This window comes from Salmo trutta, chromosome 13, assembly GCF_901001165.1.
Source record: "Salmo trutta chromosome 13, fSalTru1.1, whole genome shotgun sequence".
Taxonomy (NCBI): domain Eukaryota; kingdom Metazoa; phylum Chordata; class Actinopteri; order Salmoniformes; family Salmonidae; genus Salmo; species Salmo trutta.
Window position 1 is genome coordinate 64,441,290 of NC_042969.1, and position 24,040 is coordinate 64,465,329.

General features: G+C 42.4%; 1 protein-coding gene and 1 long non-coding RNA gene across 6 annotated transcripts; one reads left to right on the forward strand and one right to left on the reverse strand.

The window, feature by feature from the left end:
* Positions 1 to 2,338: 2,338 nt before the first annotated feature.
* On the reverse strand, positions 2,339 to 14,285 carry LOC115206310 (polypeptide N-acetylgalactosaminyltransferase 17). 5 transcript variants are annotated; one of them, XM_029773099.1, is made up of 12 exons: positions 14,130 to 14,283; positions 12,944 to 13,353; positions 12,411 to 12,594; positions 10,013 to 10,179; positions 7,778 to 7,973; positions 7,084 to 7,281; positions 6,790 to 6,907; positions 6,245 to 6,430; positions 4,280 to 4,417; positions 3,987 to 4,082; positions 3,077 to 3,238; positions 2,339 to 2,626 (listed from the first exon to the last, which is right to left on the reverse strand). In XM_029773099.1, exons 2-12 carry the CDS (start codon positions 13,179 to 13,181, stop codon positions 2,492 to 2,494), a joined length of 1,818 nt encoding a protein of 605 aa, XP_029628959.1. In that variant the 5' UTR covers positions 13,182 to 13,353; positions 14,130 to 14,283; the 3' UTR covers positions 2,339 to 2,491. The 5 variants fall into 5 exon arrangements, with proteins under 5 accessions (XP_029628959.1, XP_029628958.1, XP_029628960.1 ...); XM_029773098.1 differs by having other exon boundaries at positions 13,551 to 14,283; XM_029773102.1 differs by adding an exon at positions 2,873 to 2,954 and having other exon boundaries at positions 2,508 to 2,626; positions 12,944 to 14,285.
* Positions 14,286 to 20,699: 6,414 nt separating this feature from the next.
* On the forward strand, positions 20,700 to 21,257 carry LOC115206311 (uncharacterized). The gene is made up of 3 exons (XR_003880773.1): positions 20,700 to 20,948; positions 21,047 to 21,135; positions 21,228 to 21,257. It is a non-coding gene; the product is annotated as an uncharacterized LOC115206311 (long non-coding RNA).
* Positions 21,258 to 24,040: the final 2,783 nt, after the last annotated feature.

The window sequence follows — 24,040 nt, forward strand, 5'->3', positions numbered from 1 at the left end:
GATAGACATGAGCCTGCAACTCTCATCTCTCCGTTGCACTTCATGTATTTCGTTATTGAATCATAGCCGCGGGAAGGGTTCTGAAGGAACTGCAGCAGCCTACAGTCGGGAACGCGCGCCAATATGTCAGTGACAAAAACAGTACGCAGACCAAACAGGCCTTTCGTAATATGTCAAATACAATCGAGGTAAAACACAGGTTGGGAAGCAAATGGCTCCTACAGAAAAGATAAGACTCTATGCTGTAGGTTACAACAATATTTTATCGATTTCCAAATATTGTTCTACAAAAGAGAGCGGGAGGCAGAGAGGCCAGTTAAACTGGAAAGCATTTTTAGGACTATAATTTCTTCCTCATATTGTAGCCTACAATATGCATCTACACACCTAGGCCTAGGCTATTGATGGATTCAAGACAATGTCGTTTTTATTGATCTCAGATTCTCAGTTTGTCAGTAGCCTGCCATTTCGATCATTTGTGCTGTATTAAAAAGGATTCTGCAAGGTCTCCAGTCATGGACCCTAAAAATGCTCCCCATGTGTGCAACTTCTGTAAGTGCCTCTACTCTACTGCTCTATGCTACTACGCAAATGCGATGATATGCATGTAATGCTTTATTATAAAGGTGATTTCTTTTCTCATGCGTTCCGGTACCTCAGAACTCCCCAGGTCACCCCCTCTCACGCTCACTTTTTGTTCCGGCACCTCCCGATTTACAAATGTAGCACTGGAATACAGTACATACATATACACATGCACATACACATGTAAACTGTGCATGCACACCATTAAAACATGTAGGGGCAGTTTCCCGGACACACATTAAGCCTTGTGCTGGACTAAATAGCAAGATCAATGGAAAATCTCCATTTATAGTGCTTTTTAGTCCAGATTTAAGTTGTATTATTAATAATAGCCTGAATATTATATCTGTAAATACTGAAATCGGTACAAAAGTAAATGGAAAGCATTTATGCAATAAAGCATCTCTTTTTTGGTAAATGTTGCTGTATCTCATTGTCTTCCATCAGATAGGACTAGTGTTGTTTAGAAGACCACAAAATGGAGGTATAAACCAGTACATCAGTATGCTGTAACCCTGGTTGTAAATTATAGATCAGCGCCCATATTTACAAAGTATCTCAGAGTAGGAGTGCCGATCTAGAAGCCATGTTCCGATCCCTGTCCATGTAATCTAAAAGGCTAAACTGATCCTAGTTACAAGGTCAGACAACTGTTATGAAACTGATTACACAGCCTACTGTGGCACTATACTCGCGGAGTCTAGGGTCCCTAGGCGCAAGCCTAATTGTTCTGTAACCTCAATAGGTGTGTGCATTAACATGGAAGTATGTGTGTGTACCGGAGGGCAGCGGGCTTGCTTACCGGGGATAGCTCTGGCGTGACTCCGTGGTCAGGCCAGCACAAGCGGGTCGTTGATGTTTAAATTGGTGTGAAATAAATAACACAAAAACAACATGGCATTTCAAACGAAATGTACAAAATAAAATAGGCAGTCGAGAGCACTTTCCTTCAGCTCGCTAGCTCCCTCATTTTTATTTATGATCTAAAAGTTAGAACTGATCCTAGATCAGCATTTCTAATCTGAGGCCTTATGAATACAGGCCCTGGGTCTGTATTCATAACGCGTTTCAAAATAGAAGTGCTGATCTGGGATCAAGTCCCTCTGTCCATGCAATCTTCTTCGTTATGATCTAAATAAGACTAAACTGATTCTGAGAATGATGAATACGGGCCTCGCCTCCTCCTTTACTCCCACAGACACACTACATAGTGAATGTGTTTGTTCTATTCATACCTTAGCCGCATTCTAATGGCTCTGCTAGCAGTATCCTCCGCTGATGCTAGCCAGCTGGGATAAAGCTGAATGGGAAAATGGGACAGTCTCTTTTGAAATCAATTAAAAATGATTTTGGATGCTCTCATTGACAGTGAAAATATATATTTTTTAACAACAGTAAATAAATAGAGGACTAACAAAGGTCACAGTTGTAAATGAGAACTTGTTCTCAACTGGTCCTACCTGGTTAAATAAAGGTGAAATAAAAAAACAAATGAAGAACATAAAGCATGGTGTCAGAGATAGTTGTGCTTAATCCTGAATCAGTCACAAAACAGTTTGGTCTTAATGCACTTTTGATATTTGTTTCTTTTCAATTTGGAAATATCTTAATAGGTTGCTGAAAAGGAAGGGCTAAAACCCTTTCAAGAAATGCAAACATTGAAGTTGAATAAATCTGTTGTAGGCTGTGATGGGTTAATATTGTGTCAACTTAATCACCCCATATGGTATTTCAATACACAACTTTAAAAAAATACCATCAGACCAGCAGTTTATTGGAAGACAATCTTGGAAAAGTCCAACTGATAACACCAAGTGAATAATTGTAATAATACAGTATGACATCTGATACAATTCAGTACAATAACACTATCTTGGCCAAAGAAGAATTCTGCATCATGCTGTGGCTACTGCTTCATTGTGTTTTTGATGTTCCACCTCTGTCCGGAGCAGGTCTGAAGCACCAGCGAGTGTCCGAAGTAAACGTTAGCCTGTATCACCTCCAGACAGCGACCCGTGGCTCTGTTGATGATCGACTCGTTCTGAAGGACAGAGGAAATAGAATTTTCTCAATTGAGTAGGCTACCTTCATGGGACCTCAGAGTATTCATAAAGCTTCTCAGATTAAAAGTGCTGATCTAAGATCAGTTTAGCCTTTTACATTATAATGAATGGACAGTGGGGGATCTGATTCTAGATTAGCACTCCTACTCTTAGATGCTTTATGATCAACAGTCACCTCCAGGCAGCTTCTATCATTTTTTATTTCCGACTTCACAGGTCCTTACAATGTGGTGTTATTACAGTGTTACAACACAGGGTTAACCTGCGCAGGTCTGGCAGGGCAGGGGCTCGCTGCGGCCCTATGCTCTACAGGGAACGAAGAGGAGTAAATAAGTAAGTAAGTAAGTAAGTAACACGGTATAAGATAAACTTAAATGAAAGGAATTAAAAAATAAAACAATTAAAAACTATGTAAAAGTGAGTCTGACCTGAGAGAAGTGCCATGTGGTCAGCCTGGTGTTGGAGACTTTGTCACAGTTGAGGAGCTGAGGGAAATTGGAGACCTGGTCGTCCATCAGACAGCGTGTTTCGTCCCCTGTACTGCCCAGAGCGCCGAGGAAAAAATGGCCCTCCTTGGTGTACCGACCCAACTGGGAGGAACAGGGATACACTACTGTGATTGGCTGGTCAAGGGTTATCAACAACACTATATGTGTTCTCCCCTGTACTGGCCAGAGCACCCAGGAAGAACTGTCCCTCTTTGATGTACTGACACAACTGGTAGGAGAGAGACACAGGGAGACCAAATGAAGTGGTGAATGGTAAAGGGCTATCAACAACAACTAGCTGTGTCCTCCTCAACTCAACTGGGAGGAACACACAGAGAGACAAGTTACAGTAGTATATGGCTAAAAAGTCAAAAGTAATGAAATATTTTTATTTCACAAACGCTAACAAATTATTTTCTGACACTGAAGTCTGGTAGATTGTTTCGACTGCAGTTGTTGTATTGCGTTTCCGGCAGAGCAAGTTGTTTCTATTTTTTTAAATCAATTGAAATGATTTGTGATATGATATTATATCCGCTCTCATTCAAAGTGGGTCTTAAAAAAATGCATTAACATGATATGATTGAGACATTTTGTCCGCATATTTTATTTTGACTGTAGAACCTGTCATGATATCCGCTACATTTGTATGTCACAGGGGCAAAGGACTACATTCTGGTTAAATAAAAAAGTTCCCCTGCAGATTTTTCTCTCACAGCTTGCAGGCACAGTGCCTCTCTAGTGAACCTAGAATGTGTCCCAAATAGCACCCTATTTCCAATATAGTGCAATACTTTTGGTCAAAGGTAGTGCACTAAGTAGGGAATAAGGTGCCAGTTTAATCAGTTACCTGAGGTCCCATTCCGTGACAGGGGTGCAGGGTGGCCGTGTGGTTTACCTTCTCTCCCTGGTCCATACACAGATGGGTCGCTTTGCTACTACGAATCTACAGGGAGGGAGAGAGAAAGAGAGAGAGAGGGGGGGATGGAGGGGGTAGAGAGAAAGAGAAAAAGACAAAGAGAGAAAGGGTGGGAAACTTTTTATGAGGGGAAAAAGCTACTTGGCTGCTAAAAGCATCTTATGAGTGTTTGATGAGTGTTTAGTAAAATTTTGTGTATAGGCCCTGTCGCCAGTAAAACTCACCTCCCCATAAAAGAGAGTGTTGTTGTACCTCCTCATCTCTGGATAGACGTTGTCCAGGTACCACTCAAAGTTCTTACAATGCAGTGACTTCCTCAAGGCTACCCTCTGAGAAATGTCCCCATAGTCTATCCCATGGTTCTGGAACAGAGAGTGGTTGATTACAGAATGTGTCCCAAATGGCACCCCAAAGTAGCCTAGTGAGCCATCCTGATCTCGCAAGCTTACAATAATGTTTCGCTGTACGGAATTCCAGGTGGCTCGCGAGGCTAACACCATAGGGCTCTGGTCAAAAGTAGTGCACTATATGGGGAATGGGGTGCCATTTGAGACGCACACACAATTACAAATATGTAACATTAGCAATGAAATGGATGGTGTACATATACTGCATAATGTAGTAGGATAATGAAGAGATGAATTGAAATAGACTACTGAAAATCTAGGTAGGGGAATAGGCGTTTTATCTGAACATACACTACCGTTCAAAAGTTTGGTGTCAATTAAAAATGTCCTTGTTTTTGAAAGAAAAGTACATTTTTTGTCCATTAAGATAACAAAATCGGTCAGAAATACAGTGTAGACATTGTTAATGTTCTAAATGACTATTGTAGCTGGAAACGGCAGATTTTTTTATGGAATATCTACATATGCGTACGGAGGCCCATTATCAGCAACCATCAGTCCTGTGTTCCAATGGCATGTTGTGTTAGCTAATCCAAGTTTATAATTTTAATTGATCATTAGAAAACCCTTTTGCAATTATGTTAGCACGGCTGAAAACTGTTGTTCTAATTAAAGAAGCAATAAAACTGGCCTTCTATAGACTAGTTGAGTATCTGGAGCATCAGCATTTGTGGGTTCGATTACAGGCTCAAAATGGCCAGAAACAACGACCTTTCTTCTGAAACTCGTCAGTCTATTCTTGTTCTGAGAAATGAAGGCTATCCCATGCGAGGAATTGCCAAGAAACTGAAGATCTCGTACAACGCTGTGTATTACTCCCTTCACAGAACAACGCAAACTGGCTCTAACCAGAATAGAAAGAGGAGTGGGAGGCCCCGGTGCACAACTGAGCAAGAAGACAAGTACATTAGAGTGTCTATTTTGAGAAACAGACGCCTCACAAGTCCTCAACTGGCAACTTCATTAAATAGTACACACAAAACACCAGTCTCAACGTCAACAGTGAAGAGGCGACTCCGGGATGCCGGCCTTCTAGGCAGAGTTGCAAAGAAAAATCCATATCTCAGACTGGCCAATAAAAAAAAAATATTAAGATGGGCAAAAGAACACAGACACTGGACAGAGGAACTCTGCCTAAAAGGCCAGCATCCCGGAATCGCCTCTTCACTGTTGACGCTGAGACTGGTGTTTTGCGGGTACTATTTAATGAAGCTGCCAGTTGAGGACTTGTGAGGCGTCTGTAATCGAACCCACAAATGCTGATGCTCCAGATACTCAACTAGTCTAAAGAACACCAGTTTATGGCTTATTTAATCAGAACAACAGTTTTCAGCTGTACTAACAGAATTGCAAAAGGGTTTTCTTATGATCAATTAGCCTTTTAAAATGATCAACTTCGATTAGCTAACACAATGTGCCATTGGAACACAGGAGTGATGGTTGCTGACAATGGGCCTCTGTATGCCTATATAGATATTCCATTAAAATCAGCCGTTTCCAGCTACAATAGTCATTTACAACATTAACAATGTCTCCACTGTATTTTTCACCAATTCAATGTTATTTAAATGGAATTTTTTTTTGTTGCTTTTCTTTAAAAAACAAGGACATTTCTAAGTCACCCAAATCTTTTGAATGGTAATGTATGTCCGCAAAACTGATCATAGATCAGTGTATAGGGTTCAACTTCACCTGACTCCCTGATCTGGAGTTCTATCTGAACATACATGTTCATATGCCCCCCCAAAAACGACCTCAAATCAGTATGTAGGAGCAACTAACCTCCATTGGGATGTTCCAGGCCAGGTAGACATGGGACTTAAACTGGTCCATCCAGACCTCGGCCACGCGCAGGGCATTACGCCGCGTGCTGGAGGCTATGTTGCTGTGGTAAGGCTTCTTCATCCTGGCGATGTGAGCCACTCTGGAGCAGGGCAGCACCTCCATACTGCCCCCACACAGCCACACCTGGTAGTGCATGTTGGTGGAGAAATAGTATGAGAACAGAGCACATACCTTCACACAAAACAAATGTTCTGCAGGACTAACACAAATAATTAAGAAAGCAAGTAGACAAACACACGAACAAACAACCCAATGCTTAGCTCTACTCAAAGAACCACAATTACATACTTGCTGAAATAGGACAAAACACAACAAATACAAGATACAGAATGCACTATTCACACACTAGTCACCCTGCCTCTCGCCACCGTAACATACAATAACTGCATCCAAAATGGCACCCTGTTCCCTTTATGGTGCACTACTTTTGACCAGAGCCCAATTATGCTCAGCCTTCACAGAGAAATGGGTGCCACACAAACCTTGATCCCCAGTTCGATGTTCTCTCCTCCGTAGACGTCCATGCCAGAGTCCAGCAGCCCCAGGTGCCCAAAGTAGTCCCGGTTCACCACAAAGGAGCAACCAATCATTGCAGGAGTTCTGAGGGGGGAAGTGGGGATTCTGTTTCCCTTATTTTGGCAATTGGGTTCTCTAAATTCAAGTGTTTATTTAGTTGTGTGTATGCGTTTGCGTGCCCCTGTGTATGTGTGTGTGTGTACTCGTGCGTACGCGTGCCCGTGCGTGTGTGTATATGCGTACCGGTGTGTGTAGCCTACCTAATGGGTGCGGAGGTGTCCCCGTCATCCCACCACTGTTTGGGGGGGTTGATGTACATGCACCACAGCTCCCAATTGTAGCCATGGCCAGAGTTCTCGTAGCGCTCCAGCTCAAAAGTCTCGTGCTTGATGTTATCGATGGAGGGCAGGATGATCCTCTTGTGGTCTTCTTTGATTCTGGTCAGAACCGGCTCAGCCCTGACATAGAGAGACAGAAAGATGGGGCCGGAGGTTTCTTAAGATTTACTGTCTCCTTCTCTCCCTCTCTGCCTCCCTAAGCCTCCAAGTCAGTCCCCCTAGTTCTTCTGAGTTGAGTCAAGTTGAGTTGAGTCAGAAGCAGCTCCCTGTGTAGTGAGTAGTTTTTCTGTGTATTTGTGGGCCCTGGCCAACTCTAGTGTATACATAAGGAACATACCAACACCGTGACTGTACTTGAATACTAGGCCTACTTTTAATACTGTCAGTTGATAAAAGTTTACGGCAATTCAGTTCTTTAGACTATAATTACAAATATGGTCATGCAGATATTCTAGATGGACAGAAGTAGTATGCAATTCTTTCATCTGGAAAATCTCACATTGCTGCTTGACCAACTGCTGAAGTATTCCTTCTGATCCCCCCTTTAAGTCAAAGTTTATTAAACCATCGATCCCAACAACTGAAAGTTCAAGTTGAAACCCACACATACACTCACCAGGAGGGTGTGAACTCAACGTGGGCATCGAAGAAACCCGTCACCTCGCTACTGGCTGCCTTCCAGCCCTCGATGCGAGCACGGATCAGTCCCTCTCGCTTCTGGTTCCTCACGATTTTCACCATACCTGGGTAACGCTTGTTTACATAATCCTCCAACGGCCCTTTCAGTTGTTCTGGGACACAACCAAATATAACTAAGCAACACACACAGACAAACATAAGCAAGCAGACACACACAGAAGCACACCCACAAACACTTTCAGAAAAACACTTAGGCGCATGTGCACACACACACACACACACACACACACACACACACACACACACACACACACACACACACACACACACACACACACACACACACACACACACACACACACACACACACACACACACAGAGAGAGAGAAGAGATGTATCTGTTTTCATGGGCCCCAGCGTTGCAGTGCTTTCTAACAGTCTCACAACAACACCAGGGGGAGTTGGGTGCTTCCTGAGCTATGGCTTCTGCGCTATGAGCTTTTTCCCCCTGGACACACTCTCAGAACCCCCACAGCCCTCACTCAAACACACACTGGCAGATCTGCTCAATAGTATGCAAATGGAGTCCATTGGCTCCTACATGAACGAGCACGACATCTTCATGCTTGTGATATTTTTAAATGTGGGTCAAAAGGGAAATAAAAGTATTATCCGAGTTTAGACAGTGTCATTCACTCTCGCCTGCCGAACACATGCCCTCACCGTCATTAACAGAACTGCGAGGAAATAGTGCCCGATGGACACTGTCTACCGATTGACCCCGCCTCCCCAGCAGGCCGGAGGCTGGGGCAACACCATGTGCGAGCTAACTAGCTCGCTTGTTAGCGACACCGTGTGCTAGCTTGCCAGTTAGCAAGAAAACGGTGTGGCCCCCACCTCCCTCCTGCTGTGTGCCAGAGAAAACCGTGCCTGACAGGGGGGGGCGAAGGACACTGTCTATCAGAGTCGCCCCCGCCTTCTGCTAGCACAGCAGGTGGGAGGATGGATTGACACTGTGTGGTAGCTAACTAGCTAGCTTGCTAGTTAGTGACACCGTGTGCTATCTTGCTAGTTAGCTAGCACACGGTGTTGCCCCCGCCTCCCGTGTACCGGACTAGCTGGCTAAGCTAGCAACACAGTGTCCTTCGCTCCCGCCTGCCGAACACCTGCCCTCGCCGTCGTTACCTGAACTGTGGAAAAACAGTGCCCGACAGGCGGGGCTGAAGGTCACTGTCTACCGGTGTACGGGTAGCTAGCTACCATTGTCGCCCCTGCCCCTTCTGTGGGGTTTATCGGCGGCTGGGATCCAACGTTATTGTGCATTAATGCTACCTACTATACTGGAGCACCCCTGCCTCCAGCCTGTCCTAGCTTAAACATTTACAAATAGTATAAAAAGACATTCCTGCAGATGCAGGTATACCCACATGCAGGAATGCCCTTCTCGATGTGCTGGCGGATGTGCAGTGCATGTGTGGCTGAGAGAAGACTTATGCAGACAGTAAGAGGGTGTGTGTTATTTGTTTGCATGCCTCTCCATCTCAACCACTGCAATATCTTATTTCCCCCCCTCCATGATGGATTGCTGCCACCCTGCCGTGCCAGGAACGTAGGGGAAATTGAACCATTTTTCTCTACTTTTTCTCTTTCCCTCTCTGTCCCTCACTTTCTACTAAACTCCTCCATCCTTACACTCTCTCCCTCTACCCACATCTCTCCCTCTTCCGTTCTATATCCACCTTTCTGCGCCTATAATTGTCTCTCTTCCTCTCTCTAACCACCTCTCTCTCTGCTCACTGCTTACTCTCTTCACAACTGTCCCTCTCCTTGGATGGATTTTGTCAAACAGACATCTTCTCTTGCCTTGATCTGACTGTCCTGTCCGTGCAGCAAAACAGCATGTTGGACAAGGATGTCTTTATAAAGCATAGAATATAATTTCATTAAATGCATAAACCAAATATATATTGTATGAATATGAATCAATGTATATTGGATGTGTGTGTATGTGTTCTCATACCATTTCTTCACCAACATGCACTTTCAGGTATGAGTGTGTGTGTGTGTGTGTGTGTGTGTGTGTGTGTGTGTGTGTGTGTGTGTGTGTGTGTGTGTGTGTGTGTGTGTGTGTGTGTGTCTGTGTGTGTGTGCGTATGGCAGTGTGTGTGTGTGTCTGCATGCGTGCGTGTGTGCATGTGTATTTCTCCTCACCGTCATCGCTGTAGTCGTCCACCAAGATGATCTCTTTGAGGAGGTGAGCCGGTGTGTGATTGACAGCTGAGTGGACGGAGCGGAGGATTACTGACAACGCCTCATTGACAAAGATGAAGATAAGGGAGATGTTTGGAAGATCCCTGGGGAAGCTGGCCTTTTTACACCTGGAGACCACACACACACACACACACAAAGACATATGCAGACACACATGCACACACACAGAGAGAGACATACACGCACACATCATTAGCTATTGTCATTAATGACATCAAACATTAATACATCCTTATATATTATAGATAAAGGCAAACGGTGAGTCCATCATTCAATATTCAGGAACATGGTACTTTAACACTCCTATGTAAAGCTAATGTCTTAAGTAGCCCTATATAATAATAATATGTGTATAGTTAAGCAATAAGGCATGGGGGGGTGTGGTATATGGCCAATATACCACGGGTAAGAGCTGTTCTTATACACGACGCATCGCAGAGTGCCTGGACACAGCCCTTAGTTGTGGTATATTGGCCATATACCACAAACCCCCAAAGTGCCTTATTGCTATTATAAAGTGGTTATCAACGTAATTAGAGCAGTAGAAATAAATGTTTTGTCATACCCGTGGTATACGGTCTGATATACCATGGATGTTAGCCAATCAGCATTCAGGGCTCTAACCACCCAGTTTAAAATATAGTGTAGCCCGCCCTTATGGTGGAGGGCTCATGTAAAGTACTACCCAACATTCCAGTGTAGGTTTCCAAGTTTATCACCACCATGCAAGCTGCTTCTTCTCCAAGTCTCTTCTGTACATGTTGATGATGAGCTGACACATTTTGGTTTGCAATTGAAAATGAGAACCATGTGCCTCTTCCTGTTCCCCACAATCACGTTTTTCACAAGTCTCAACACACACCCTCTCCCTAGCCTCACAGCAAGTACACTGTGGGAGTGAGCGATAGGAAGTCTATTTTTACTGTAGCATTTGTTATAACGAGAGCCAGCCCTAATGAGAGGAAGTGAGGAATCTGTGGCTGGCTATGTCCTAATAGTTCAAAGTGGCTTTTGTTTTGAAGTTTTTACTCTTCGACTATGTGTCGGTATCTATCCTTCCTCTTATCGCCTTTCCCTCAACTGTGCCGGTCTTAAAGAATTGGACAGTTGAGAGCAAGTCAGCAGTCACTTTCGACTGCTGAGATACATCCGAAGAATTGCGATACAGTACATCCAAGTAAGTAAGGAAAGGATTGGATGATGTTAGTCAATTTCATGGCTCTAACTCCTAGCTCTTTCTGCTGCAGGGCATAGAGAGAGATACCCAATAGAGAGAAGGCTTCCATTGTAGGAGGTTGCTAGACGATACTGTTCTGTTACCAAGCAAAGATATACCAGAAAGAGAAGGCTCCCATTCTAATGTGTTACCATACAAAGAGAAATCACACTCTACATGCATCATGGTCCTCTTAGAGCTCGAAATAGAGAAACTAAATTCCAAATGCGTGTGTCTGTGTGCTAGTAGATGTGAGTGTGGGTGTGTTCCCATTCCCTGCGGCTGCCGGCGGGTGTGTATCACAGCTGGTGGGTGAGCAGAGCTGGGGCGAGGGAGTTCTCATCAGGGGCTTTCAAATGGGGTCTGCCTGCTAACCAGCACAGCATTGGGGACAGATAGAAATGTCTCTTTAGAAAAGTGTCTAAAAGAGCTGCACTGCTAATGTTCAAACATACATTTGTTTCTGTGTGCTGATGGGTTGTGTACACGCACAAACATAATGTGTGTGTGCGTGCGCGCACTTCCGACGTGCGTCCAAGTGTCAATTGCCGCATTAGACTGCAACTTCCATCACAAATAAGACCGCAAAAAACAACAAAGAAAGAGGGATTAGGCTACAGAGATAATACTAGATGGTTTTAAGAATATTGTATTTTTAACCACAAAGCTAAGTGGTGCCAAAACAATAACATCTGCTGTCATAGCTTTAATCATGACTCTCTGACCATGGCAACAATCCAGTAGCAGCGAAACAACTAACAGACCAAGGTATACACTACCATGTTTATCACTTCTGATTAGATCATGAGCCCAAGATATGGCTGAGATCCAGAGATGGGTATCAAATAAAACAAAGTGCACACACACACAGACTAATGCTTGCAACTTGCAGCTTACAAACCCAAAGATAGTGTTTTGACACAATCCTATGTCAAAGCCTGGATTGGTCTTTGGAAAAACATAAAAGCACATGAAAATTGTAGCGGGTCTATCGTACTGAAACACAGTTGTCAGCTGAGCTATAGTAAGAGTGGCCCTGGTCAAAAGTAATGCTGCACTATATAAGGAATAGAGTGCCGTTATGGGCCAAAAAGAGTGCAATATAGGGTGCCGAAAACTTACTTGCTAGGCCGGAAGTCTGGTATGGACCGGTCCAGTGATATCTTTTGGCTGAGGTAAGCATTGTATCCATATTTCTCCCTCAGTACTTTGGCGTCAGCCTCTTCTTTTGAGGCTAGGGTGGCAGGGAAACCCCCTTTACCTCGCCCCCCAAAACCTTCGATCAGCCCCAGGGACTTGGACAGACCTGAAGTTCACACAGTCAAGAAATGCTCACTATGCTATAACACATTTGCCTCGTTGTTTTGAGAATCATTGACTTTTAACAAAAGGAGGTACAGTAGCTGTATACTATATATGTCCCAAATGGCACCATATTCCCTATATAGTGCACTAACCTGTGGGCCCTGGTCAAAAGTAGTAGTACACTAATTATAGAATGCCATTTGGGAGGATCCATTTGGGAGGATCCTTAGCATCAGCCAATGTAAATAACAGCAATCATGGTTGGTTTTGAGTGACATACAAAGTAACCAATGAGCCATAGTCATTGTTTTTAAGTGGGTAGCCTAGAGTGCTAAAGAGTCATAGCCTACCATTAAGCTGTCTGTAAACCACGTCCTCCAACGACCCGAGTCTCTTTAGCAATACTTCATGACTGATGCTCAAACCTTGAGCAGTGCCGTTAGATCGTGATTGTCTTTTCACATCGTCCTGACCGATGGTTTTTGCTACTCGGGTGTGGGTGCACTTGGTCCAAAGTGTCATGAACCCCGCAACCGCAACCACGTTCAGCACCAATAACACTCTCCATCTTCTTAACACAAAAGCCATTAAAGTTGTTGATGTCCGGTATCCAAATTGCAGTATTTTGGGGGCGATTCAGGACAAATTCAGGAGTCCTCCTCGTTGCGATGTGCAATAAGGTTCAATGTAAATTTGTGTTGATGAAGGCATTTTTTGTATGTATATACCGTAGGCGACATTGCAACTGGAGAAGCTGGTGCTGCAAATCAACAGTAGATAATTGCTACAGTGATCAAATTGAACTGTGTGCGCATTGATAGGCTAGGCTACTATCTGCCGGACGTTTAACAGATAAACAAAGCTGAAACATAGGCTCTATTTCAGATTTCGATTGCTCATATTCTAACATAATTTAGGCTAATTACAACGTTTCAATAACAAGCGTTAACCACCTACCATTTCGCATTGGATCAATTTTTAGGCTGCGTCCTCGTTCGGAGGAATTTTGGAGCCTGGTCATGGGCTCTCATACGTGACTTCTCTGTTTAAAATGTATTGTTAGAAGATCGAGCGTAGAAGATGTTAGACAGAGACTAGCATATCTTCAGTTTTGAAGAGTCCTGTTTCTTAAATATTTAAAGAGTCAGAAGGCTATCTCAAGTCTGTCTTTCTTTCTTTGCATCCAGCAGAAGTGGGCTATGACTCTGACCTCGGATCCTCAAAATCATAGCAGATAAATACTGACCACATAAAACGCCTATCCCATGTTTAAGCATTCTCTGTGCAGCTTTGATCCTCCACGTATAGGAAAAATAATTGTGAGACGTTTTGAGCGGTGCATTGCACGAATAGACTGCTACACAGCCAGCCAGCCAGCCTAAGATATAACCGTCCGCAGAATGCAGCAGCGCCGATGAAAGACACCTCAAATGCAGAACATAAATGCGGATGAAATAATTCCAAACGAGGTGTCGTCTCACATTCGGTCTATTCAAAGTAATGCAAAACGTTTTTCCCCTATACCCGTATTCTCACCGTTTTCTTATTTTGTCGTGTTGTCTAATTTTGCCGAATTATTCCAATGTGCTAGCAAGATAGCGCTTAATAACGGCACGCAGGAAAACAGGGAATGGAGTTCCTAGGAAGAGATTTGTTTTGAGCGTGCCTGGTTAGTGTGCCAGCCAGTCACACAGTGAAGAAAGCAGTTCGTTGATGCAGACTGATGGGCTGAGTTGACTCGCACCAATTATCTGCAATTATGGTGCATTCAAATCATATTTTGTCTGAAACTTTCCTCCCATGATTATTGTAAGCTACTGTAAGCCTATGTCCCAAGCGAAATAATGCATTTGAAATAACATAAAACTATGATATAATGAACAACATTTCTTCTATCTTCCCAAAACTTCCAAAGAACACATAGGCCTACCTATTTAAGAATTACAAAACTTATCAGAATACTGAAATCGTTTTTATTCTGCTATTTAAATGTAATTATTGCAAGCTTAAAAAAAGAGCAGAGGCTGTGGATCTGACTTTTCTGGACCCCTCTTCCTGACAGCTAAAGGTCCCAAAGCTTCTGTGCATGTGATCTTCTATGAATAGCTTCCATAATGTTAGCTGTCACGTTAGCTAGCTAATTGTTGTTCAGAAGAATGAACATAAACGTTAGATAGCTACAGCGAGGGAAAAAAGTATTTGATCCCCCGCTGATTTTGTACGTTTGCCCACTGACAAAGAAATGATCGGTCTATAATTTTAATGGTAGGTTTATTTGAACAGTGAGAGACAGAATAACAACATAAAAATCCAGAAAAACCCATGTCAAAAATGTTATAAATTGATTTGCATTTTAATGAGGGAAAAAAGTATTTGACCCCCTCTTAATCAGAAAGATTTCTGGCTCCCAGGTGTCTTTTATACAGGTAACGAGCTGAGATTAGGAGCACACTCTTAAAGGGAGTGCTCCTAATCTCAGCTTGTTACCTGTATAAAAGACAGCTGTCCACAGAAGCAATCAATCAATCAGATTCCAAACTCTCCACCATGGCCAAGACCAAAGAGCTCTCCAAGGATGTCAGGGACAAGATTGTAGACCTACACAAGGCTGGAATGGACTACAAGACCATCGCCATGCAGCTTGGTGAGAAGGTGACAACAGTTGGTGCAATTATTCGCAAATGGAAGAAACACAAAAGAACTGTCAATCTCCCTCGGCCTGGGGCTCCATGCAAGATCTCCCCTCGTGGAGTTGCAATGATCATGAGAACGGTGAGGAATCAGCCCAGAACTACACGGGAGGATTTTGTCAATGATCTTAAGGCAGCTGGGACCATAGTCACCAAGAAAACAATTGGTAACACACTACGCCGTGAAGGACTGAAATCCTGCAGCGCCCGCAAGGTCCCCCTGCTCAAGAAAGCACATATACATGCTGTTTAGAAAATGTGTCGCTAGAGTGAATACTCGCTCAATATAGCGACAAAGTCGCTAAGTTGGCAATACTGCGATGAACTAAATCTGTCAATGGGGGGCTTCCTCTTTATATAGCCTGCTACAGCATGCAATACCATCAGGAACTCAGAAGGGGGCATAATATTACATGTTAAATACCATCCCCTTTTGGAAACGTTACATGTATCCCCCCTTGTGGAGGGAAATTAATAGCTTAAGATGGTAGCTAGCTAGATGGGATTCAAATGCATAATGTTATTAATACAGTGACTAGACTACCTCTTTTCTATATATGCATGCCCTTCAGAATCCAAACACAGTATTGCCAAGCAGAAAAATGTTGTTTATAGTCTTTCAAGTAAGCCTGATAAAATATTGAACACTTTGTGTACAAAGATAGCTTGAAATTTGATATTAGGCCTGTATGGCAGTGCTTTTACTGTATATCAGTACTGTATTAACGAGTTCTTTCTCCAATATGTTAGTCTATTTTGCATTCAATTGTATGTCGATAGCATTTTTCTTTCAATATTTATTACAATACAATTTTTTTTAAATGCTTGTAAGACTATTATTTGACACATTTTCCCTGCCTTTAAAATTCTTCCTAGGACAGAACATGGACACAATGCAATTGGGATCAAGAAGAAGGTATGGCTACGTTGTAAGACAGCTGCACTTGAAGTGTACATTTAACCTACATAGCAGTCAATACAAACTGAAATCTATGAGCATACAAATGGATTTCAAATGTTTTTGGTGAGTTGGTTTTGGTAATTTCATGGTTATTCCTCGTAGGGACAGGATATGTGGTGCATTTGCATAGCCTAACTGGACTTCGGCATGAAACCTGATTCTGTTGTTTCTTTTCAGAAATTCTAAAGTATCTGGATGGTCAGTGGAGAATGTCTGCCAGTGACTTCAGCAAAGTCAGTTGGAGGACTACACCCCTCCTTTCCAAGGTTTTTAATTTAAATACATTTTTTACCGTCAATTGCATGCAAGGTCCAACCAAAACTCGACTTCCGCTTTTAACCCAACTACCGGGTAGCTCTTGTTGTGGGGGTGTTATAAATGACTTGCACAAGGACAAAACAACAGATTTTTTCACCTTGTCAGCTGGACGATTCTAAAGCTTTAACTGCTAGGCTACCTGCCAGTCAACACCAGTCAAAATGCCTGCTTTGTACAGCGCATTCAGAAAGTATTCAGACCACCTTACCCTTTTCCACATTTTGTTACATTACAGCCTTATTCTAAAATGTATTAAATAAATACAAATCCTCATCAATCTACACACAATACCCCAGAATGACTAAGTGAAAACAGGTTTTACATTTTTTTGGCTAATTTATAAAAAGTAAAAAAGAGAAAACCATATTTACATAAGTAGTCAGACCCTTTGCTATGAGACTAAAAATTGAGCTGAGGTGCATCCTGTTTCCATTGATCATCCGTGAGATGTTTCTGCAACTTGATTGGAGTCCACCTGTGGTACATTCAATTGATTGGACCTTGATTTGGAAATGCACACACCTGTCTATATAAGGTTCCCACAGTTGACAGTGCATATCAGAGCAAAAAACAAGCCATGAGGTTGAAGGAATTGTCCGTAGAGCTCCAAGGAAACCTGGCACCATCCCTACAGTAAAGCATGGTGGTGGCAGCATCATGCTGTGGGGATGTTTTTCAGTGGCAGGGACTGGGAGACGATGAACGGAGCAAAGTACAAGGAGATCCTTGATGAAAAACTGCTCCAGAGCGCTCAGGACCTTATACTGGGGCGAAGGTTCACCTTCCAACAGGACGACCCTACGCACACAGCCAAGACAACGCAGGACTGGCTTTGGGATAAGTCTCTGAATGTCCTTGAGTGGCCCAGCCAGAGCCCGGACTTGAACCCAATCAAACATCTCTGGAGAGACCTGAAAATAGCTGTGCAGCCACACTCCCCATCCAAGCTGAAAAAGTTTGAGAGGATCTATCTGCAGAGAAGAATTGGAGAAACTCCCCAAAACTCATACCCAAGAAGACTCGAGGCTGTAATCGCTGCCAAAGGTGCTTCAACAAAGTACATAGTGAATGGTCTGAATACTTATGTAAATGCGATATTTGTAAACATTTTTAAAAACCTGTTTTTGCATTCTCGTTATGGGGTTTTGTATGTAGATTGATGAGAATATATTTTTTTATCAATTTTAGAATAAGGCTGCAATGTAACAAAATGTGGAAAAAGTCAAGGGGTCTGAATACTTTCCAAATGCACTGTATAACTGCCCAATATGCAATAAGCATTTTTGTCCGCTCATAAAAACAGATTCGCCACATTGGTCTGTATCACCAGAGTGAACCAGGGTTCCTGTAAACATATTGGAGATTGCATGAAAACAGGTAAATGCTTTGCATCATATAAGACACATATATACAGAAAACATAAAGATTTGCTGACAGATAGGCATAATGGTTCTGTAATCCCTGTGCCTGACAACATTGAGGAAAATGTGAACGATGATGACTCTGATCTCGCGTGGGCGCCTGCAACTAATGTTATGGAGTCCGTGAACTTCAAAATTTAAGACCTGGTTAGTAGTCATAAGAGAAACCTCTGCCTTTTTATGTTGAAGATCAGAGAGAGAAGCATTGTGTTCCTGCGACTGTGCAGAACAGTATAGTGGAGGATCTTCATTATTTTTTTGATTCATGTACAGCGTTGCCTTGAAATTCCATCTTCGAAACATTCACTTCAATGTAGATGAGGACGATGACTTGTGTGAGCTTTTAAACCAGACAAAGGTTTTTGAAGAGTGCATGAGAAGCATCAACACAGAGTGGATGCTGGAGCAATACTGCTGTGAAGAAATGGGAATAGTTAGTACGAGAGACATCTGAGTGGTGAAGAACAGGATAGGGGCAGTTTTCCATAAATCCCATACCTGACCTTTGGAAGAAGGTCAGGTATGGGATGTTTGGGCAAACTTAAATAGAGAAGAAGAAACTGCCAACAATGAAATCTTGAGCGATTTCACAGATGGGGATTTTTTTCAAGAACAATCCCTTGCTCACGCAAAAACAAACTGCAGCTTCATTTTTATATAGAGAAATTTGAGGTTGTCAATCCACTTGGATCAAAAAAAGGAAAACAAGCTTTCAGCTGTGTATTTCAAAATTGGCAATCTTGACAAGAAACACACATCTCAGCTGCAAAACATTTACCTCTCCACCCTGATACAACACAAGCTAATTCAGAAAGGAGTAGCAAGTTAGGATGAATTCTTCCAGCCTCTGCTTGATGATACTACTGGAGACACAAGGTGTTTCTTTGGAGTGCAACGGAGAAAGCAAGGTATTTCATGCCACCATTTCCACAATCTCCGCCGACAACCTCTCTTCCAATGATGCTGCTGGTTTATCAAAAAACTTAAGTTCAGGAAGGATCTGTCACTTTTCTTCTAAGTTTACAGAGGGGAGTTCACTATACGTGACTCAACAAATTACAGCTACCACCTGCAGGCAGTCCATGCTGCTTCTCTGAGATGACATATGTATTTATGTATTTAGCCATTATGTATTTATTTCCCCCTGATGTGATTCATGACATCCTTGAGGGCATCATACCTGCTGTATTGAGGTTTGTGTTACAGGAGCTTGTGAAGAGAAAACAGATCACTGTGGCCCAGCTAAATTACGAGATTGATGACTTCCCCTATGGCAACTATGACAGATCATCCAGACCATCACCACTATCTGAGCATGTCCTGAGGAATATCTGGGTATCTGGCTGGTAGTGCATCTAAGAAATTCACTGTCTTTAGATTGCTTCCCCAAATGATTGCATCCCAAATATCCAGCTATGATGCATGGAAAGTGTACCTGTTACTGAGAGAAATTGGGGACATAATCATGGCACCTACCATCAAAAGGTATTGGGTATCATACCTTCAAGAGGAAATAATGGAATGTCATGCTCTTCTTCAAGAAGTCTTCCCAAACAATCAAACACCCAAGATGCACTTTCAGATCCGTTACCCCCGACTGCTGATGGCATATGGACCACTTATCCATCTGTCGTGTATGCGCTTTGAAGCCAAACATCAGTACTTCAAGATAATTGCATGTCATCTGCAACTACAAAAACATTGCAAAGACACTGGCCAAAAGACACTGGATGATGCAATGCTGGGAGCAGTCAAAGAACACATGCTTAGGAAGCACAGTACCACTCTGCGCAGACACAAGAGACATCCCAATTTGTGCCATTGTCACTTTTGCTCTGCAGGCTAGATTTGGGGAGGATCTGAATCAAGACCATGTCAGCAAAACGAAGTGCCTCACTGTAGACAGCGTGTCATACAAGATTGGTGATTGTCTCATGATTGGGATGGCGCACACTGAGGAGATTCCAGTGTTCTTCAAAGTAAACCACATATACGGCATATTGGGCAGCTGGTATTTGTGTGGAAAGCTCATGACTCCCTCCAGTTTCAAAAGCCATGCACATGCCTATGTGGTTGAGGACAATCTCCAGTGGGCATCTGTGGTGCCTGGGGAGGAACTGGCATCCCATGGTCTGGACAGCTACCTTGATCCCGAGGGTAGACTCACAATCCCTGTCCGGCACTGGATTTGCAGGTGATTTTGATGGAGTCTTGCATCTTGTGTTTCAGCCTATTAAACTGGTTGTGATCGCATCATAGCTTTTGATACCCTAGTTCTTGGTTTTAAGAGGATGGGTTTTGGTCTGTAGACTTGGCTCCAGTCTTGACTACCATGCAATATATAGTCCTGTAAAATATGAATATCTCATATCTAATACAACTTTCTCAACTTTACTCAACAGACCACCTCATCGATGGTGAGACACTCATGGGCTTAAACAATAGTATGATCAAACAGCTGCTTCCTGTCATGAAAACTCAAGTTTGATTTGCTAAATTAATTGGACATTTTAAAAAGGATGTAACTATGAGGTAATTATCAGCTATTTTTCAATATAATTATCTCTACATAATTGTTCCTTGTATGACAAAGCTATTGAACTTGTAATACCATAACAATAATTCATACCTTGTTTCTTGCTGTATAGATTTTACAACCTGCTTTGTGTTTGTGACGACAGAACTAAACATGTAAACGTATATGCTTCTATGACTCAGATCTCTCCAACAAGACCAACCCACTACAGTTTGCTACCAGCCCCAACTACCAGCCAACAACCAACAACCACCATCCACCAACCAACACAAAACTGTGGTCCACAATATTCGCCCTCCCTGAGTTCCCCACAGTTCTGCAGTATAAACCTAACCAACAGAGTGAAGATTTCCACTCTCCCACTCATCGGTCCAAGTGGAGGAGCCAAATCATCTAAGTTTTATTTGATACCATGTGCACATATACCTGGTAACTTTTTTTATTGGCACATCATGTGAGTTTGTGTGTGTGTAGTCATGTGATGTGTTATGCTATAATGGAACACTACATTGATTTACTCTTCAAAGATACCCTACAAGCAGACAATATACCAACGTCTGGACATCATTGGTTTTCCAAGCTCCCATTTCTAAGGGACCGTACAGGACAAGGATACGTGAGTAATATTTTTATAACATTTTTTTTTACACATTTCACAGTAACGTGTGGTCATTACTAATAACTAAATCTCCATTCTCCTTTACTAAGGAATCATGGCATGGGATGATAAAAAATACATTAAGGCAACCTCTTGTCTGAAAAACAATTATCAGAGCTAAATTCACACAGAAAAGGAGTTCTGATGGATATTGCAGGCCCAGCATCCAAGACAGCCAAGGTTTGTGGCTAACCTTACCCCTGTCCATAAACCTAAACCTAACCTTAGTTTCAGCAAGTGTTTGCTTGTCAACAAAGTTGCAGTTAATAGTTTGTGAGTATACTTTGAGAATATATGGACCATACATGTGACTCTCCGATGAAGTGTGAACATTCTTTAAAAATCAAGGACTTTACCTGTGCATATGTGTGTTTGTGTCATAGGTGATTAATGGCACGCATGATGTGGAGCTACTTGGGGGCCTGTCTGCTACACCACTTTTAAACCAAGTAAATAACTTTTTAGTGACGGGGCAGTATTCGGAAATTCGGATGAATGACGTGCCCAAATTAAACTGCCTATTACTCGGGCTCAGAACGTAGGATATGCATATTATTAGTAGATTTGGATAGAAAACACTCTGACGTTTCTACAACTGTTTGAATGATGTCTGTGTGTATAACAGAACTCATATGGCAGGCAAAAACCTGAGAAGAATCAAACCAGGAAGTGGGAAATCTGAGAATTGTAGTTCTTCTTTTGAATCCCTATCAAAACTACAGTGTCTGTGGGGTCATGTTGCACTTCATAAGGCTTCCATTGGCTGTCAACAGCCTTTAGAAATGTGTTTCATCCTTCTCCTGTTACTGGGCAGAGAATAGGAGCTCAGTCAATGAGTGGACTGCCTGAGGAGGACAAAGGACTTGGTTATGCATGAGCCCGCGAGCGCGCCGTTCCTTCTTTTTCTTCTTGAATGAATACGCTATTGTCTGGTTGGAATATTATCACATTTTTATGTTTAATAGACCCTAAGGATTGATTGTAAACAATGTTTGACATGTTTCTACGAACGGTAATGGAACATTTTGACTTTTCGTGTCTGGATTTACGCTCGCGCATTATGCCTTTGGATAATGATCTGAACACACGAACAAAAGGAGGTATTTGGACATAAATATGGAGTATTTCGAACAAAAAATATATTGTGGAAGTAGGAGTCCTGGGAGTGCATTCTGACGAAGATCAGCAAACGTTAGAGAATATTTATAATACTAATTCTGAGTTTAGTTGACCCCAGAACTTGGTGGGTATCTGTATAGCTTGCTTTGATGGCTGAGCTATGTACTCAGAATATTGAAAAATGTGCTTTCTTCGTAAAGCTATTTTAAAATCTGACACAGCGGTTGCATTAAGGAGAAGTATATCTATAATTCTTTCAATAACTGTTGTAAATTTTATCAACGTTTATGATGAGTATTTTTGTAAGTTGATGTGCTCATTCACCGGAAGTTTTGGTGGGAATACATTTTCTGAACCTCACGCGCCAATGTAAAATGGGGTTTTTGGATATAAATATGAACTTTATCGAGCAAAACATACATGTATTGTGTAACATGAAGTCCTATGAGTGCCATCTGATGAAGATCATCAAAGTTTAGTGAATATTTTAGCTGTATTTTTGTTATTTGTGATGCATGTCCTTGCTTGGAAAATGGCTGTGTGGTTTTTCTTGTGAAGTTTATGTCCTAACATAATCTAATTTTATGCTTTCGCCATAACGCCTTTTTTAAATCGGACAATGTGGTTAGATTAACGAGAAGTTTATCTTTAAAATGGTGTAAAATAGTTGATTGTTTGAGAAAATGAAATTATGAGATTTTTGCTGTTTTCTATTTCACGCCATGCTATTTCACTGGCTGTTGAATATTGTGTCCCGCAGGTGGGATGCTAGCGTCCCACCTAGCCCAGAGAAGATAACAGTCATAATTGTCAACATATGCTCATTATTCTGACAAAATTGGCTGGTATTGTACTAACCTCTACTAGACACTGATACAGAGTGCAGAAAACACCTTCAGTGTGACAAAGCACATCGAAAGAATGAAGGCAGAATGCAAAAGAAACCATCCTGACCTTAGCCTCCTGCAGGACAAAATGAAGAGGATCTTGGTGGAGACAGACCATTTTATCGGCACCCACCACAAAGAGCCTTAATGAGTTTCCTGCACTGTGTCACTTCAGCATTGTGTGTTAGGTCACACATTTACTATTTTTTAAAGTCTATGTGAATCAAGATAAACCTCCAGAAATACAATGTGTGCAAAGTATCTTTTCAGATCTTCTCAGAAATGAATCAAGTCCATGGAATGAATATAGATCAAAATATAATTTAAGAACTGCGCAAGGCGAGGTGCAAAATTCTAATAATCAAGCTGGCCTTTGATGGGGAGAACATCCACGCCGTTAAGGACATCTCCATGGGACTTGGGGCTCTGCTAGTACTGTATTTTTTATTTTCAGTAAAAATGTCCCAAAACTGTCAGAAAAATACTTATGTTCTTAAGTTACGGATGGTGGACTGAACACAGCAGTGTAGATCACCTCAAGATAAAATTGCCACCAATTGTTTAGCAGTCTTATGGCTTGGGGGTAGAAGCTGTTGAGGAGCCTTTTGGTCCTAGGCTTGGAGCTCCGTTACCGCTTGCCGTGCGGTAGCAGAGAAAACAGTCTATCACTGGAGAGACTGGAGTCTCTGACAATTTTATGGGCTTTCCTCTGACACCGCCTATGATATAGGTCCTGGATGGCAGGAAGCTTGGCCCAGTGATGTACTGGGCCATTCGCACTACTCTCTGTAGCGCCTTATGGTCAGATGCCGAGAAGTTGCCATACCAGGCGGTGATGCAACCGGTCAGGATGCTCT